Here is a 16,322-nt window from a genome sequence, read left to right on the forward strand (position 1 = left end):
ACGGTAGTCAAGGTAGTCATAGACTTTTCTCGGTCTTGGAGTCGACTACAGTGTGTTGTACTCTTGGTGCAACACACTGTAGTCGACTCCAAGACCTAGAAAAGTCTATGACCGTAGATCTACTACCATGACTACCGTATGCCAATACCGGTACTAGTACTCGTACTAGTAGTTGTTTTTAGATTATGTCACTTTGTATACTGTCACGTCACGTGACGTTGATTTGCATTTTCGATTACGTAAGCGAGTCGCAACGCACCCGCATTTGTTGCGCTTAGCTTGCGGGCCAATTCGCGGCGCGCCTTTTTCCGCCGCACTTTGTGCTTGCCCGGCTGCATGCATGCGCGCTATGCATATGCAGCTCATCAGCTAGCTGTCGATAGGTACCGCGGATCAGCGTCATCATGATCATGCATGAGGGAGGTTCTGCTCAGGGAGTCGTAAAAGCCCGGCCTTTACGACTCCCTGGTTCTGCTCTACGTTTCGGGAACGCGACGCAAAGAATCACGCCATTCTCTTCGCGTTCCCGTAACGTAAAGAAATCCTGTTCTGCATGCTCTACCCGGCCTTCACGTAGAGAAGTCACGTGGAATGTGTACTGGGAATTTCCCCTTCCATATTTGGCAGTTTTCTGCATGCACTTGATCGATACCCAGCAAATCCGTACGTATTTTCTCTGCGTGTGCCACAAGTAACGACTAACGTAGAGAACCTCATATCTCCGGCAAGGCCATATTGATGGTAGTAGGCCCAGCAATTCAGCAAGCCACAGGGTGCCTCCAACTGTGTGCAGGTCAACAGAGCGGCATCGAAGCAGCCATCCACGCTATGCGATCCGCATTCGCGCAAGACGACACTGAGGCCGTGCTCCTAGCCGATGCATCAAATGCGTTCAATCGTATCAACCGCAACGTATGCATTCGCAACATCCAGCATCTGTGCCCAGAATTCTCCACCACCATCGTCAATACGTACCGGTCCCCATCCCGGCTGTTCGTCGGTGGCGAGACCATTCTCTCCTGTGAAGGAACTACACAAGGCGATCCGCTCGCAATGGCAATGTATGCGTTGGGCACCGTGCCTCTCATCCGTCGTGCTGCCTCTAGCAAAGCCGTACAAGCGTGGTTCGCAGATGATTCCACAGCAGCAAGCACTCTCACCAGGCTTCATAAGTGGTGGTCCATCCTGGAAGAAGAAGGTCCATCCTATGGATACTACATCAACGCCAAAAAGTCGATACTTTTGGTGAAGCCTGAGTGCTTAGATCGAGCCAGGGAAATCTTCCAGGACTCCAGCATAGACATCCGGTCGGATGGGTGTCGCCACCTAGGTGCCGTCCTCGGATCACCAACATTCTGTTCGGCATATGTGTCAGGCAAGGTGGATGAGTGGTGTCGCGAAGTGGATGTTCTGGCTGAGTTCGCCCGCACCCAACCACAAGCGGCATTTGCTGCCTTCGGCCAGGGAGTTCGCCATCAGTGGTCCTTTGTCGCCCGGACAGTGCCAAATACGGCCGACCTGCTCGCACCCTTGGAGGAAAGAATCCGTACCAAATTCATCCCTGCCATCATCAACCGCGTCCCGCCAGGAGACATCGAGCGTGCCATCCTGGCCCTACCGTGCAGGGACGGAGGGCTGGGGATCGTCAACCCATCCTCCCTTGCCTCCCAGTTCCAGGACTCTATGCATATTACCAAGTCTCTCGTGCAGAAGATCCTCCAGCAAGATCAGTCAGCAGAAGGCGTCCCAGCTGCCACCATCACAGCGAAGGCAGAGATTGTTTCCCAGTCCCGGCGCCTGGCGAAGGAAGCGGTTGCCTCGGTCATTGCCACCTCCACCACAGAGCGCACCCTGAATCTTGTTGCTGAAAAGGGCGCCTCCAGCTGGTTGACCTGTCGGCCCCTTCGTCAGTATGGTTTCAACCTACACAAGCAGGCGTTCTGGGACGCTCTCTGCCTACGGTATGGTTGGACCCCTCCAGGCCTGCCAACAGAATGTGTGTGCGGCAAAGCGTTTTCACCGGAACACGCGCTGTCTTGCCCAACTGGTGGCTACCCCGCCATGCGGCATAATGACCTTCGGGATCTCACCGCATCTCTCCTGCGTGAAGTGGCCCATGATGTCCAGGTCGAGCCACATCTCCAGCCGCTAACCGGTGAGACCTTCCGTCACCGCTTCGCCATCTCCGAGGATGGTGCCCGCCTGGATGTGGCCGCATCGGGTGTCTGGGGTGGACATTTCGAACGGGCACTACTGGACATCCGGGTATTCAACCCGCACACCCGCTCCAACCGCCAACAGTCCATCACAGCCACCTACCGGAAGCATGAGGCCGAGAAAAGGCGCGCGTACGAAGAACGCGTCCGGGAAGTTGAACACGCGTCTTTTTCTCCCATTGTGTTCAGCGCTTCCGGCGGCTACGGCAAGTCCGCCTCCGCTTTTTTCAAGCGTGTCGCCTCTATGCTCGCCGACAAGAGAAAGGAGCCCTTCTCCTCACTTCTTGCCTTTATTAGGTCAAGGGTTTCCTTTTCTCTTGTTCGTGCCTCGCGGCCAGCCTCCGTGGTCACCGCAGGCCACGGTCTCAAGATGCCCGCCAGAGAGTCATTGACTCTGATGCTTCTGTGGTCCTTGCTGCTGCAGAGTGCTTTCGGTAACTATCCGTGGTGTGTTTGGCTACTGTTCTGCTTCAGTACCCCCCCCCCCCCCCCCCCCACTTTTTCATGATTTTGCATGTTATCGTTTTCTCGGATTCCGGTTTTCCACTCTGTTATGCTCGAATCCATAGTCTGTTTAGTCTGTACACGATTTGTACGCAACTTCTCATTGTTTTTTTTTGTTTTTGTTTTTTTTACCAGGCGTGGGCCATCCCCTGATCATAGGTGCCAAAGACTACATTTCAGATCATAAAAAAAAATATATATTATTATAATATCTCCGCGCGTAGAAATCTGGAGCCAAAACACGCGAAGCCGTAGACTCTAACCCAGACACCTGCTCTCTACGTTACGTGATTTCTCTACGTTTCACGTGTACGTGGAACCTCTCTAGCTCTATATCTATGGACTGGTCGACATGGTCGTACCCGGTACCCGCGATCGCGCGATACGGTATCGCGGTACGCAATGAAATCGTGTTCGTACGCGTCCGCGTCCACGCATCCTGCGCGGCAAGTTTGAAAGTTGGTTGAATGCGAAATGTCGCCATCGCAACTAGTAACTTACTTTGTCAATCTTGCTTTCTGGATTTTTCTGGGCAGTGGCATTTCATTTGAATGGATTGGTGTTTCAAACGAACTCAACGTACAAGAGCTAACAAGAAAGACAGGGTTTGTTCTTTCATATGGCTGTGCTGTAGCTAATGTGGCAAGGCAGGCACTGGCATGGACTAAGATTGCGTGGCCGAAGGAGGGAATTCGCAACTGGAGGATGATTGGATCATTGCATGTATCTTGCAGTATGTTGGAGGCCTGATGAAACTGCACTTCGCTGAGATGGAGAAAGTGAGAAGCTGCAGCGTGGATTCCACGCATGATACCATGCTAGATGCATTGGACCACATCATGACAATCCACAGGCAGAAAATACAGGGTAAGTGATTGCAACTGCGACTGCTAAAGTCCTTTTGTGCCAAGAAGTAATTACTTAAAGATGACTCCACATCCATCTTGTACTGCAGGGAGGGGAGGGGAGGTATCAACAAATTACACAATGCGAAGACGTGGGTGAAGCTGTGCTTGCATAAACCAACCAGGGTTGAGACGGCACTGTTTAAAAGACAAAACAAAGTGCTTGGTGTTTTTACATGAGGAGGATTGACCCGAGGAGATTATTATTTTGCCAACAAAAGTCCATTTTATGGAGTGTGTAGGGTTGTGTGCACAGTGCTATGTAGGGTTGTGTGCACAGTGCTATGTAGGGTTGTGTGCACAGTGCTATGTAGGGTTGTGTGCACAGTGCTATGTAGGGTTGTGTGCACAGTGCTATGTAGGGTTGTGTGCACAGTGCTGTGTAGGGTTGTGTGCACAGTGCTATGTAGGGTTGTGTGCACAGTGCTATGTAGGGTTGTGTGCACAGTGCTGTGTAGGGTTGTGTGCACAGTGCTGTGTAGGGTTGTGTGCACAGTGCTATGTAGGGTTGTGTGCACAGTGCTGTGCAGTTCGGTGCGAAGTACGCCAGTAACTACAGTAGTACGTGTACTCAATCTCAGCACGGTTTGAGATTTCGATCCCCTTTGGGCAAATTGAAAAGATACTTATTCTGCGTGTTGACATGAAGGGAGTTAAACCAAATAGATTACTACAGGTCGTCCCCCGTTAATACGAGTCCGGTTAGTACATAAACCCCGTTAGTACATAAGAAATCTCAAATCCCGGACGAAACGTGGTCGCTTCCATACAAATTTCATCGGTTAGTACATAATTCGTTAGTACATAAACCCCGTTAGTACATAACATTTCTCCGTACCCACATGCCACTTACCTCAATAGTACATAATTTGTTGGTCTTTTGGCCTTCGAGTGGAGGCACATCGTGTTCTAGTTTCTACTTGTGGACGCAATTAGCTCAGAAATCAGAGCGCACATTACAAACCGACAAAGCTCTGTTTTTTTCCAAGTGACTGTACAGGCGCGGCTGGACATGTATCACGTAAACTGTAGAATCTTTGCTGACTGTGACAGTTATAACATAATTTTTATGTTATATCGAGGGAATCAAGAATATCTCGCTCCCTTGTCATGGTAGCAAGAAACACTCAGAAAAGTTGAAAAAAGTGAAAATTTCTGGTACACAAGCAAGTTATGTACACTTTCGTTTAGTACATAAACCCCGTTAATACATAACATTTCTCAAGTCCCAGAGATTATGTATTAACGAGGGACGACCTGTAATATGCTGACAAAAGTAGAGTACTAATATGCTGACAAAAGTAGAGTACTAATATGCTGACAAAAGTCCATACAGTTGAGGAGCGCGCCGAATGACATGGAGCCCAAGAACGTCCGGCCTGAAATGCTAAGAACGGCGCAGCCTAAAGTTGAGAACGGCGGTGTTGTTTTTTTGGTAGCTTGTGTGATGCATATGATCCAGTACGAATTGTTTCTAAGAATGTGCTATAAGAACGCAGCCCGATTGCTGAAAAATAAGAACATCCCAGGCTAACCCCTTGGAGACAACGTTCTTGTTTGGCTCTACTGTACGTGGAGCCTTGTGTGGCGAAACAAATATTTTGGTGGGAATTTTGAGCATGCAATGCTGTGTACGCAGAAATGTGGTAGTTTTGATTTCAACTTTGCCATCAGGCTGGCACGTTGAAGTAAACCCAGGGCTAAGGTCAGCTCATCCATGTGAACTCGCCAGTCAATCGGTGTACATGGCGGGTTCAGAACTCGTGTAAACACAGCCACCGTTGCTGAAAACTTATGTCAATTCACCTTAAGTTGCTGAAATCCATGTTAACACTAAACAGCGAAAGTTGCTACCGCAAGACATGAACCAGTGACGAGTATGTACGGCGAATGGCCAGCGAAAAAGGTACAAGTGTGAGTTAGTTATGTCCATTTGTTGTCTATTGTTGTCGCACCACACTTCGCGCTGGTTAGGTATCCTCACACTTGCACCTTTTTTTCTCATTCTCTCTATGTGTATGGGTCACACATTCATTGTTGTTGTTTTGGCTCTTCTTCCTTGCGCTGTTTCTATCACCTCTCTACTGTACTTAGTCCACTGTCCTTGTTCATTTGCTCTTGCCTGTATTTCACCTGACGATAAGGCTTGAAAGTATACTAGTGAAAACTTTCAAGATGTTGTTCAAGAGCCTGAAGTGTGTCCTTCTTCTTTGTATTATCATGCGAAATGTACGAAAATAAAATGCATACGAAATGTTCTGGATTTTACAGAACTTCCTATGTGGCGGGCAATCCTTGCACGGAATTGTTTTCCTAATTTGTGATTTCCATGTGATTTCTTCTATTTTAATTTGTGAATAAGCGCATTAAATTGCGGCGTGGAGAATTTATTGCGGAGATACATCTTGAACACTGTGCCTAGCGTGCACGAAAGCGTACCAAAATCATTTCGCATTGTACCATGTTTAAATGCACAGTCCTTTGGGTGCCCCGGTGGTTTTTTTGTCGCCTGTAGTTGCTACCAAGTCTTGATCTTGGCAGGCAGGCACGTGAATGCTATACCAACTTATTGTCTAAACTCCACCTTACTGCTTCTTCTTGTAATGTCAGAGCTGGAAGACCAATTAGAGAAAGAACGCAATGAGTACGTGGAAAAGCTGCAGTCGGAGTTGGCCAACTTCCGCCATCACATGCGCCTCAAGGACGAGACGATCGCGTGCCTGCGCAAGCAGCTGTCCCAGTCCCTGAACCGCCCAGCCATGTAAGAATGCCAAGGGATGAGCCGTGCATGTGTGTTGTGGCGGTGCATAGTGTACCTATTCGGTTCAGGGGAAGGGGAGTGAGGGGGGGGGGGGGGGAGGGCTACGGCGCTGGTAACATGGCATGGATGGGATAATGGGGCTGGTGGTGGTGGTGGGGGGTTGTACGGTGTTCATAGTATGAGGCAGGTGGCCATGGAGCAAGGGTTATGTCTTTAAGGTTCCTGCTAAATATGCTTGTGTGCCCTGAAAACCTCCAACATCTGCTGCTGAAGTCTCAAACATCACATTCCCTTGCCATTCCAGTCAGAGTTGACTATCGGTCACGTTGCCCCTTTTTCCCATGGTTGACACGACTATTACCAGCTAAATCTGCTTGGCAATAGCTCGCCATTTCTTTCTTCTTCCCTTTGTTTTCTCCTGGTTCTTTGGCTCGCACGCCTGCGTGTATGTGTCAACAGCTTATACAGTAGCATTTATATGACTCTGCGATGTGTGAATGTGTGTGTGCGTGCGTCCTGAGTCAGTTTGTGTGTGTGTGTGTGTGTGTGTGTGTGTGTGTGTGTGTGTGTGTGTGTGTGTGTGTGTGTGTGTGTGTGTGTGTGTGTGTGTGTGTGAGTGTGTGCGCGTGCGCGCGTGTGTGTGTGTGTCCCATATGGTGCAGTGGTATGTGCAGTCGATTTCCAATCGAGAGGTTGCGGGTTCAATTCCCGACAATTATGATCGCACACGTCTTTCTTCTCTTTCTCATTCTCCTAGCTCTTCTTTCATTCTCCTGGGTGGTTACCAACAGCCAGTGTATGCCAGAGTATGTGGTGTGACGTGTGTGTGTGTAAAAAAGAATGGAAAATGGAAAAAAATGAAAAATGAATAATAGGGATTCACTGGCCAGAAAAAGCCACTTCAAACAGCTGTGTGGTGGATACCAGGCTAAAATAGTGGCGGTCAATTCATTAGCCTTGCAAACTGTTGAATGGTGTAATCCCAGTACAAGTTGCTATGTCTAACATAGCGTTCGCTATCATCGCTTCCGCGATGGGCATGTCTGAGTCTGAGTGTGTGTGTGTGTGTGTGTGTGTGTGTGTGTGTGCGTCGTCTCCAGGTTGAATTCACCATCAACTGGAGCACGCCAGAGCTGGACCTTGTAAGTTCTTACCACGAGAAGTGTGTTGTTGTTGTTCCTGTTGTTGTTGTTGTTGTTGTTGTTGTTGTTGTTGTTGTTGTTGTTGTTGTTGTTGTTGTTGTTGTTGTTGTTGTTGTTGTTGTTGTTGTTGTTGTTGTTGTTGTTGTTGTTGTTGTTGTCGTTGTTTTTGTTGTTGTTATTGTCGTTGTTGTCGGCGGCGTCGGTGGTAGTGGTGTGCCCGTTCCACCCCAAGGCATGTGCTGATACACAACCAATCATGTTGCTTATCAAGTTTGTTATTTAGCTTACCCGGTACCATCTCCTTAGCTGCCGCTGTTCCCTCTTTTTCTTGTTCTCTTGTTTCTCAGGGAGCCACTGTTGTCGCGCTGGAAGCACACGTACGACTACGCTCGCTCCTATTCGCCAACGCCGCAAGACAAGCTTCGCCGCTCCATTAGCTGCGACAACAACGTCCTGTGCCCGCTACCCAACTTTGGACCACCAGACGTGTTCTCTCAGCTGCAGTCCCCGTCACCGTCGACCAGCGTCGCCATGGGCATGTCAAGCGTCAGCAAGGCAGCGACGGCACGGCAACAGGCGGCGGTCCTCGCGCCGTTCATGGACATGACGGCGAAGTCATCCAGCGCCAGCATAGCCGTTCACCCGCGCCTTGCCCTGGCGGTGTCACACTCCAACGACACCACCACCGACCCGGCCGACTCGGCTGCGGGATTCGACAGTCTGGACTCGGCTCCGGGGAAAACAGTGACGGGCGGTGAGAAGACGAGTCCGGACCCCGATTACGCCATCCTGCTGCGGCAGACGTCACTCACCTCCACCATGTCCATGGTTACGGCGAAACCTGACTACAACAGCTCGCTGGCACGCTTAGACTCGACCGCGTCCGAACCTATCAGCCACATTAGTAGCATGCAGCACAATGGTAACATGTCTGCAGCCCTGCCATCGAGCAGTTTCGCTGTCACTAGCTGTGCTGACCACATCTCACCCCCAGTTTCCGTCCTGCCCTCAGCAGATGACAGCACTGCCGAGAGCGTGTTAAGAACGCCGTTGCCTCAAAGCGGTGGGAGCATTGCCGACCCTCAGGCTCAGTGTGACAATGGCAATGTTCCTGTTCAAACACTTCTGCAAACCATCTGGCGCAACGGCAAGAAGGGCAACGGCGGCCCAACCGAAGAGCTTGTGGCGTCATCACGCGCCCTTTCGGCCGGTGCCTCCAATCTGCACTCGGTGCTGATGCGCAGCGCCATGCCTCCCAAGGTGCTAAGCGTGGAAGCTTCCCACGCCCCGTTGTCCAAGACATCCAGCACGACTAGAAGCAACACTGTGCCGCCGCCGCAGTCCAATCAAGCCGTTTCTTCGGCACACTACTACAGCACCATCTGCTCGGTTGCGTCGCTCAACTCGGAGCGCGACAGCGACGATAAACTGGACGACCCGTTCCTGGGCAGCAGCAGTGACCTGCGGCGCCGTCTGAACAGCGAGTACGTGCCTGTGTTCAGCGGCGAAGGTCACGAACTGGGAGTAGTGGAGAAGTCCAGGCAGCGGCCGAGCCAGGAAAGCCTCTTGGTGTGTGTCAGCCACTCTCCGCTCGTTAGCGGCTCATCGGCGGCCGTACGCCTGTCCGACGTGCCGGAGGATTCTAGAAACACGACGGGAGAGCTGTCCACAGCAGACACTCGCACTCAAATAGCCGTGGCGCCAGTCGGCACTGACATTGCAGAAACCGATATGCTGGAGGACGGTGTCAGTCGAGAGCGCATGTTGGCCGCCGAAAGCTCCGGCGATATGCCATACTGCTCTGCAGACGAAGGTGATGCTGCGTATCCCGCTGGTAGAATGATGGATGTGTTGTATACTCAGGGTAATGCCCTGGCACCTAGCCCGCCGCCGCCATACAAAGTGCGCAAGTGGAAACTACCGGGACTTTCTCCTGCTGCTAATCTTCCAGCTGACGGTGGTAGCCGCAACGGCAATCTATCCCCGCTCGATATACCGTCACCACGCCCCGTATTGCTACACGAGGTACCCGAAACGCAATTTAATCCCGACGACACAGAGGCGAGCGAAAGCTTTGGCCTGATCTGTGCCACTCGCAAGAAGCTCACGCCGTCCGGAGGTGACTGCAATGCACAGTTCGTAATACCGGAGACGCTCAACATCGATATGGACTGCGATGCACCACAGTCCCAGCGTCTGGAGCGCCTCAGCTCTGCTGACACAAGCGGCTCACCTCTGCTGGCTAACGTCACAACGTCGACTCAGTCCTGCCCATCGCACAGCACCAAATCTCACGATCGTACCAGTCACCCTAGTGGTCCCGTATGCGCATCAAATCACCCCTGTGCAGCTCCATGCGACAGTAGTACAGCGTCTCCTGTTCTGGGTGTACGGCGTACTCGTCCCCTCGGCCGCACTTCCACCACATCCGAGTATGTTGACGAAGACGAAGGCGAGATCAGCAAAGACTCGCACTTAGTCGGTAATCCGCTGAGCATTGATATTTCAGTTGGCAGGCTCGACGGAAATTGTGCCGCAAGCACGAGTAACAACAGCACGGTTTCAGCAAAGTCATCGGAGCAGCCAGCGCGTTCTCGCCTGCAGAGACCGGCCGCTAGCAAGGTGACCGGACGCGTCAAGTACCAGGTTTCCGTGTTCCAGTCACAAGCGACTGGTGGCAGCGCCGCCGTCAGTACTAGTAGTGGACCTGCGGAAGCGCACAATGACATTGGCCCTGCCTTGATGTCTAGAGGGGATTCCTCGGCCTGCTCTTCCCCAGCTGTCTCGGTAGGAGGAGGAGAGGGAGACTGCCGTTGTTGTCAGCCACTGGAGAGGGACGATGCTATTTCTCATGGCAGTAGTGGCACTAGTATTTCTAGTTCAGGTGCAGCTGATCCGAATAGGCTGACCACTAGCTATGGTAGCAAGGAGCGCCTCATACAGGGCTCTCTGGAGGAGGAAGATGAGGGCGAGGACGGAGAAGTTGCAGAAGAGGAGAAATGGTCCTTTGTTCCCATTCCTCCCACAGACTCTCAGCTCTCTTTAGATTTGTCAGCACCGTTTCCACAGTCACCGGAGCTAAAGGCACGCAATACTCCGCAGGCCAGACCCAAGTTGAAGCAGCATACGCCAAAGATCAGACACACCCGCGCTAGCTCTGACGATATGCGCTCGCCAATGCCAGCACTTCCGTTAAGAGCGGCATCGTTTGCTGGCCGCTCGCATGTGCCCGTTGTGCCATGGAAAGCTGCTGATGCCAGTGCCACCCAGCGCGAACATCCTCACTCTCAGCCAACATCCAAGGCCGACTTGGATTCGAGTAGATCCGATGGAGATGTTAGCTTTGACAGCATAGCAGCAAGCTCTGCTAGGAATGCTGCTAACGGTGACGAATGGAGTGCCAACAACTCTGATACGAGTTTCAACTCGACACCGAAACCTGGCAAGGACACCGATTCAAACTGGCTGAAGCGTGGCATTGACGTCACCAAGAGAACCACCGATCGCTGGCTATCCAGGAGTGCCGTCACCACGCCGACGGCCCGTAAGAATCGCAAGGCGAACGGTCTGGTGAACGCGGTCAAGGCTCGAGGTCTGCATCCTGGTATCAACGTAGTGGCTACTGGCAGTGTGCCGTCGGAGGCCACCGCAACTAAGCAGATCACCCTGCTGGATCAGCATTACTTCCAGTCGAAGAAGGCAACGCAGCATCAAGGTGATACCCACAGCAAATCACCACAGCACAGGTCGCCGGTGGATGCTGCCAGTAAGCGGCAAGGCAGACTGGGCACCGTCAAGTCACCGGAAACGTTCCCGTCCGCCGATGGCGACGGCAGCCTGGGAGTGGTCAGCAGCACACCGATTCCTCCTGGCCCGCTCAGCAAAGCGAAGAAAAGCAGCCGCCGGATGACGTGGGATTCGACTTTAACACGGTCACGCAACGCACCCGCTGCTGATAGGGTCACTGCAGAAGGTGCTGAGCTCGTCTCTGAAGAAGCGCCGGTGGTGCAATCACCGTCACCGCGGAAAGCAGATCGTCGGCCACCCCTCGTCAAGCGTACAGCAGTCATCAATCTAGAGCCGGTCAGCTCTCCCCAGGTGGCCGCGGCTCCAGTGTTTGACAGTGCGCGGGCGGCAGATCGGCACGGCGAGGTGGCATGTGGCACCGTCCACCAGTCGACGACGCAGGGCGACTCCACCTGGTTTGAACTGAGCCATCCGCAGCAGCAGGTCGAGATCAGCACTGCTGCGGAGGATCGGTGCACCTCACCACCGGCACCCGGACGACGGTCCGACCCCACTATTACTGTGGAGCAGACAACCTGCCACGCTGATAGCCAGAACAACAGTTACAACCTACTCGCCGGAGATGACAACAATGCAGTTGATCCTGGCACTGAGCACTCGCCGGAAGTAACTATCCTCGACACTCGTCCAGCACCAATGAAAGAGAACAACGGGGCCGCCACCAGCGGAAATCCCTATCGTCCCCGGTTTGGGAGCTTAGGTGCCAAGACAGCGGCCGCCTGTAAAGAGGTGCTGGGCTCGAAGTCGTCCAATCGTCCACGGGGTGACAGTCCACATCAGAAGGTAAGCTGCTGCTTGGGTGTTGCTGCTTCTGTCAATGTATTGCATTGTGTTTGTTCTTGTGCGGTCTATAGGCTGATTTGTGTGCTTCTTAATTTGACGTGGCTAGTGGAAAGAGACTTGCTTTTCTTTCTTCTCTCTCTTGCGCTCTCTCTCTCGCTCTCTCTCTCGCTCTCGCTCTCTCTCTCTCTCTCTCTCTCGCTCTCTCTCTCTCTATCTCTCTCTCTCTCTCTCTCTCTCTCTCTCTCTCTCTCTCTCTCTCTCTCTCTCTCTCTCTCTCTCGTTCCTCCCATGCACCTGTGTGTCTTTTACTGCCCATGTTTCAAGAGTTTATGTCTTCTAACTCTTGGTTGATGTTCACTCTGTTCATACCCAGTGCCTCAAAAGCCATGACAAATCTGATGAGCAACATACTGTTATGTGTAATGTGATGAGGGTACACACACACACACAAATTGAAATACTTATGTGATGTAATGTAGCTATAATGATGATGTGACTATGAATATGATGTAATAATAATCAACTGACTCTCTCCCTCTCCCTCCCTCCCTCCCTCTCTCTCTCTCTCTCTCTCTCTCTCTCTCTCTCTCTCTCTCTCTCTCTCTCTCTCTCTCTCTCTCTCTCTCTCTCTCTCTCTCTCTCTCTCTCTCTCTCTCTCTCTCTCTCTCTCTCTCTCTCTCTCTCTCTCTCTCCCTCCCCCCCCCCCCCCTCTCTCTCTCTCTCTCTCTCTCTTTATCTCTCTTTATCTCTCTTTATCTCTCAATTTATCTGTCAACTTCATGCACGTGCTAAGTTGAATGACCCTGGCTTAGTTTAAAAAACTTCAACCTGCGTCCGTCCTTCTTTGTCCTGGAATGGACTCCGACTGTGTTATCGTGTATGACTGAGTTTAACATTTTTCTTTCCATCTTTTCTCTACCTGTAACTGATCTCCATTTCCCATTCCGGAACATTCTTTCGTTGGAATTCTCCCGAATCTCACATCCCCCCCCCTTTCCTTCCCGTGTCTTCCCCGCCGTGGCTGGTGTGATGCTTCCCTGCCTGCCTCCTGTCTGCCCTGCCCGCCCCCTGCCTCCTCTCTGCCCTGCCCGCCCATGTGCCCCTCTTCTATTTCTGTGCTTCAGCAGACAGCGGTGGCAGCGACGGCTGGCGTGTTTGAGGTGCCCGACCCCGATCTAACACAGGACTTCATCAAGCCGATGTATGTCTCTCTCTCTCTCACTCTCTCTCTCTCTTTCTCTCACACACTCTCGCTCTGTCTCTCCAGCTCCCTGTCACGGGCACGGTGCCTGCACCAGACTTTAGCCACTGCACCATCCGCACCACACCGCAGGAGTAGTTCTGCTACAGGCGAAGGCCACTCTAGATGGTCTCGACAACCGCATTTTTCTGGCCCACTAGCACCCGGTTTAATTAAGCTCTCTCCTCAGGCTGAATTGAGCAGATGACAGGAAATATCTCACTAGCCCTTGCCGTCATCCTGTAGAGGACACGGTGCTGCCGTTAGGCAAGTGGCGGGTACACCGTGAGTGTCCCGACGCCTTGACAATGGGTGCTGACATACTTTGAATATTATGTACACCGGGGGGGGGGGGGGGGGGGGGGGCAACAGCTACAAGTACCGTTAAGCCTGATTTCTTCTTCATTTTGGGTATGCTAAACGTGTCCCGTAGCGGCGAAAAAGCAGCTGACTGGATTCAAACTTGCTGGGCGTCGCGCGACCATCGCTGTACGCATTGCCAAGCATTTTCCGTACGCAAAGTGAAGTATGAATCTGGCTTACTGTGTAGCGGAGACCGTGGGGCTGTGAAGATGACGGGTTTCGGCGCTTCTAACTTGATCATAACACCGAGCTAAGATGAGTAAGAGTCACGCATGCTGCCTTTTTCTAACCACTTACCCTGACCTGATGCTTGAAGCTAACACACACTAACCCTCTGGTCATGGACATTTGTATGAATACTGAAGTAGTTTCTTTTTTTTACAACGAAGTGCTACTTCAGACCCTGTGTTCAGGCATAGGGCGCAGGGGTGCTCGCGGTTAGGGCTGTGTGCTGATTGTCAGTTTGCTGTCGGCGCCGTCTCTGTTGTTATCTTGTATTGTTGCCCATGCTGCTGCTGTGTGTTCCTCCATGCGTGTCAGGCCGGCAAGAGCACCGCTTGGTCAAGAGCGCCCGTACAAGTTCCAGGCGTCGGTACGCAAGCATCACTTGCGAGAACAGCTACCGGCTACAAAGGAAAGCTGCTGCAGCAAAGTAAGTCCACGTGTTGGCGGGTGTACTGTTCTGTGCGCATGTGTGTGTGTGTGGGGGGGGGGGGGGGGGGTACTGGTATGTACATGTATGTACTGTCGCGGACATAGAAATCCGTTGAGAAGTCAAGCGGCCACGGGGCGCTGGCCTCGTGCACTGCTGGTCCATTTTCACAGTCTGTACGTGAACTAGAGTGCATGTCCACGCTTAAAATTCATCCATCGGATTTCTATGTCCGCGACAGTACACGTATATGTTGGGAAAGCGTACGCGAGGGACAGGGTCTACTGTACTTCACGCCTTATCATTACTCGGCAAACCCGGCTGCAATTAATTTTTTGTCTGTGTTTTCGGGTGGGGGCGGGGGGGGGGGGGGGGGGGAGCTTACAATGTCAGCTACACAAACTCTCTCTCTCTCTCTCTCTCTCTCTCTCTCTCTCTCTCTCTCTCTCTCTCTCTCTCTCTCTCTCTTGCATGCCGGTTTGACTTATTTCCGGCCATCTTTCCCGTGCACACGTACACACAGTACTATGAGCTGGACGATGATGGTGACCACCATTGCCAGCACGTCAGCCGGCACCGCGAGTTGAACGCGCCCACCACGGACACGCCGGATGACTTCTGGGACGTCAGCTTCCCGTCGTCGGAGATCTGCAAAGAGAAAGGCTACATGCGGGACGACGACAGCGCTCCTCAGCCGCTGCGGAAGCGGAAGAAAGTCCGCAATAGCCGCACCAAGGACATGTCGTAACGCTGTCAGTGTTCCACCGCAGGCACGTTCATTGATTGGACTGTCATCGTCGCGCAGCCAGGGGTTGAGTTACACATACCAGGATTTTCAAATGTTTCTGATACTTTTTATTACAACACGCAAGCTGCATGTATCCAGAACAATTCCATTCCGCCATTTTTTTTTAAACCAGACTTAGCAACTTGCAGAGATGATGAAATTCCACTATGCAATTAACAATACCGGTTGAAACAAATTGCCTCCAAAGTTCCACGCTTCAATATCAGATTTTTATTTTTTAATGGTTTTTTACCGTGAAGAAAGAGTTTACTGCGCGACGGGGTCCACTCTTGTTCGCCAGCATAGGATTCTATTCCGACTCTTGTCAACGCGCATTCAATCTGCTTTATACCGTCGCAGAGCTTCTATTTGATCCTTTTTAGTATTTATTTGTATGTATAGGCTCTCACATTGAGTTGAGTGCCTTGATGCTGCCGCTCTCGGCACTTGTGCTCTTCCACTACTCTGTAGTAGACAACCCCTTTCTCTCTCTCTCTCCTTCTTTCTTCCTCTCGGGCTCGCGCTCTGTGTGTGTCTGTGTCTCTGTCTGTCTGTCTCTCTCTCTCTCTCTCTCTCTCTCTCTCTCTCTCTCTCTCTCTCTCTCTCTCTCTCTCTCTCTCTCTCTCTCTCTCTCTCTCTCTCTCTCTCTCTCTCTCTCGGGCTCTTTCCCTCTCGCCACATTAGAAATACGTTGCATTGTTTCAACGGCTTTGTGTCGTGCAAGTACAGCACTACTGGTGCTTGCTTTCCTAGAGTACCAGTTCTGTACCTACTTGCGCATGTGCTTGAGTATCTACTTATGCATGTGCTTGACAGATGTCTAAAGTCCCTAGGCTGCTTACCGTGCTCAATGTCCTGTGGACAGAGCCAGTAATACAAATATTACACAGCAATGAATCAAACACGTCTCTTTCCGCTGTTAATCCGAGTTTCGTGTCAAAACACTTCATTGGACAGCATTATGCTGTCTGATGAAGTGTTTTGACACGAAACTCGGAGTAACAGCGGAAAGAGACGTGTTTGATTCATTGCTGTGTAATATTTGTATATGCATGTGCTTGTGTTGGTATCTACATGATTGTATTTATGCCTGTGGCTATGTGGGGACATACGTATGTACATGATTGTACTTATGCAGGTGGCTGTATGGTTGCTGAGTAAA

At 51.6% G+C, this 16,322-nt stretch overlaps 1 protein-coding gene across 5 annotated transcripts; it reads left to right on the top strand.

Annotated features, from left to right (window-relative positions):
• The first annotated feature begins 3,276 nt into the window (after positions 1 to 3,276).
• On the top strand, positions 3,277 to 15,977 carry LOC135830487 (uncharacterized). Of its 5 annotated transcripts, none has more exons than XM_065342737.1 (7): positions 3,277 to 3,587; positions 6,236 to 6,386; positions 7,487 to 7,528; positions 7,876 to 12,118; positions 13,243 to 13,319; positions 14,262 to 14,373; positions 14,897 to 15,977. In XM_065342737.1, the coding sequence occupies exons 1-7, from the start codon at positions 3,470 to 3,472 to the stop codon at positions 15,119 to 15,121; spliced, it is 4,968 nt and encodes a 1,655-aa protein (XP_065198809.1). In that variant the 5' UTR covers positions 3,277 to 3,469; the 3' UTR covers positions 15,122 to 15,977. The 5 variants fall into 5 exon arrangements, 4 of the variants coding, with proteins under 4 accessions (XP_065198809.1, XP_065198810.1, XP_065198811.1 ...); XM_065342738.1 differs by having other exon boundaries at positions 13,246 to 13,319; XR_010556044.1 differs by lacking the exons at positions 14,262 to 14,373; positions 14,897 to 15,977 and adding an exon at positions 12,912 to 12,995 and having other exon boundaries at positions 13,246 to 13,305.
• The last annotated feature ends 345 nt before the right edge of the window (positions 15,978 to 16,322 follow it).

Source organism: Sycon ciliatum, unplaced genomic scaffold (genome assembly GCF_964019385.1).
Source record: "Sycon ciliatum unplaced genomic scaffold, ocSycCili1.1 SCAFFOLD_536, whole genome shotgun sequence".
In the NCBI taxonomy this organism is placed as follows: Eukaryota; Metazoa; Porifera; class Calcarea; order Leucosolenida; family Sycettidae; genus Sycon; species Sycon ciliatum.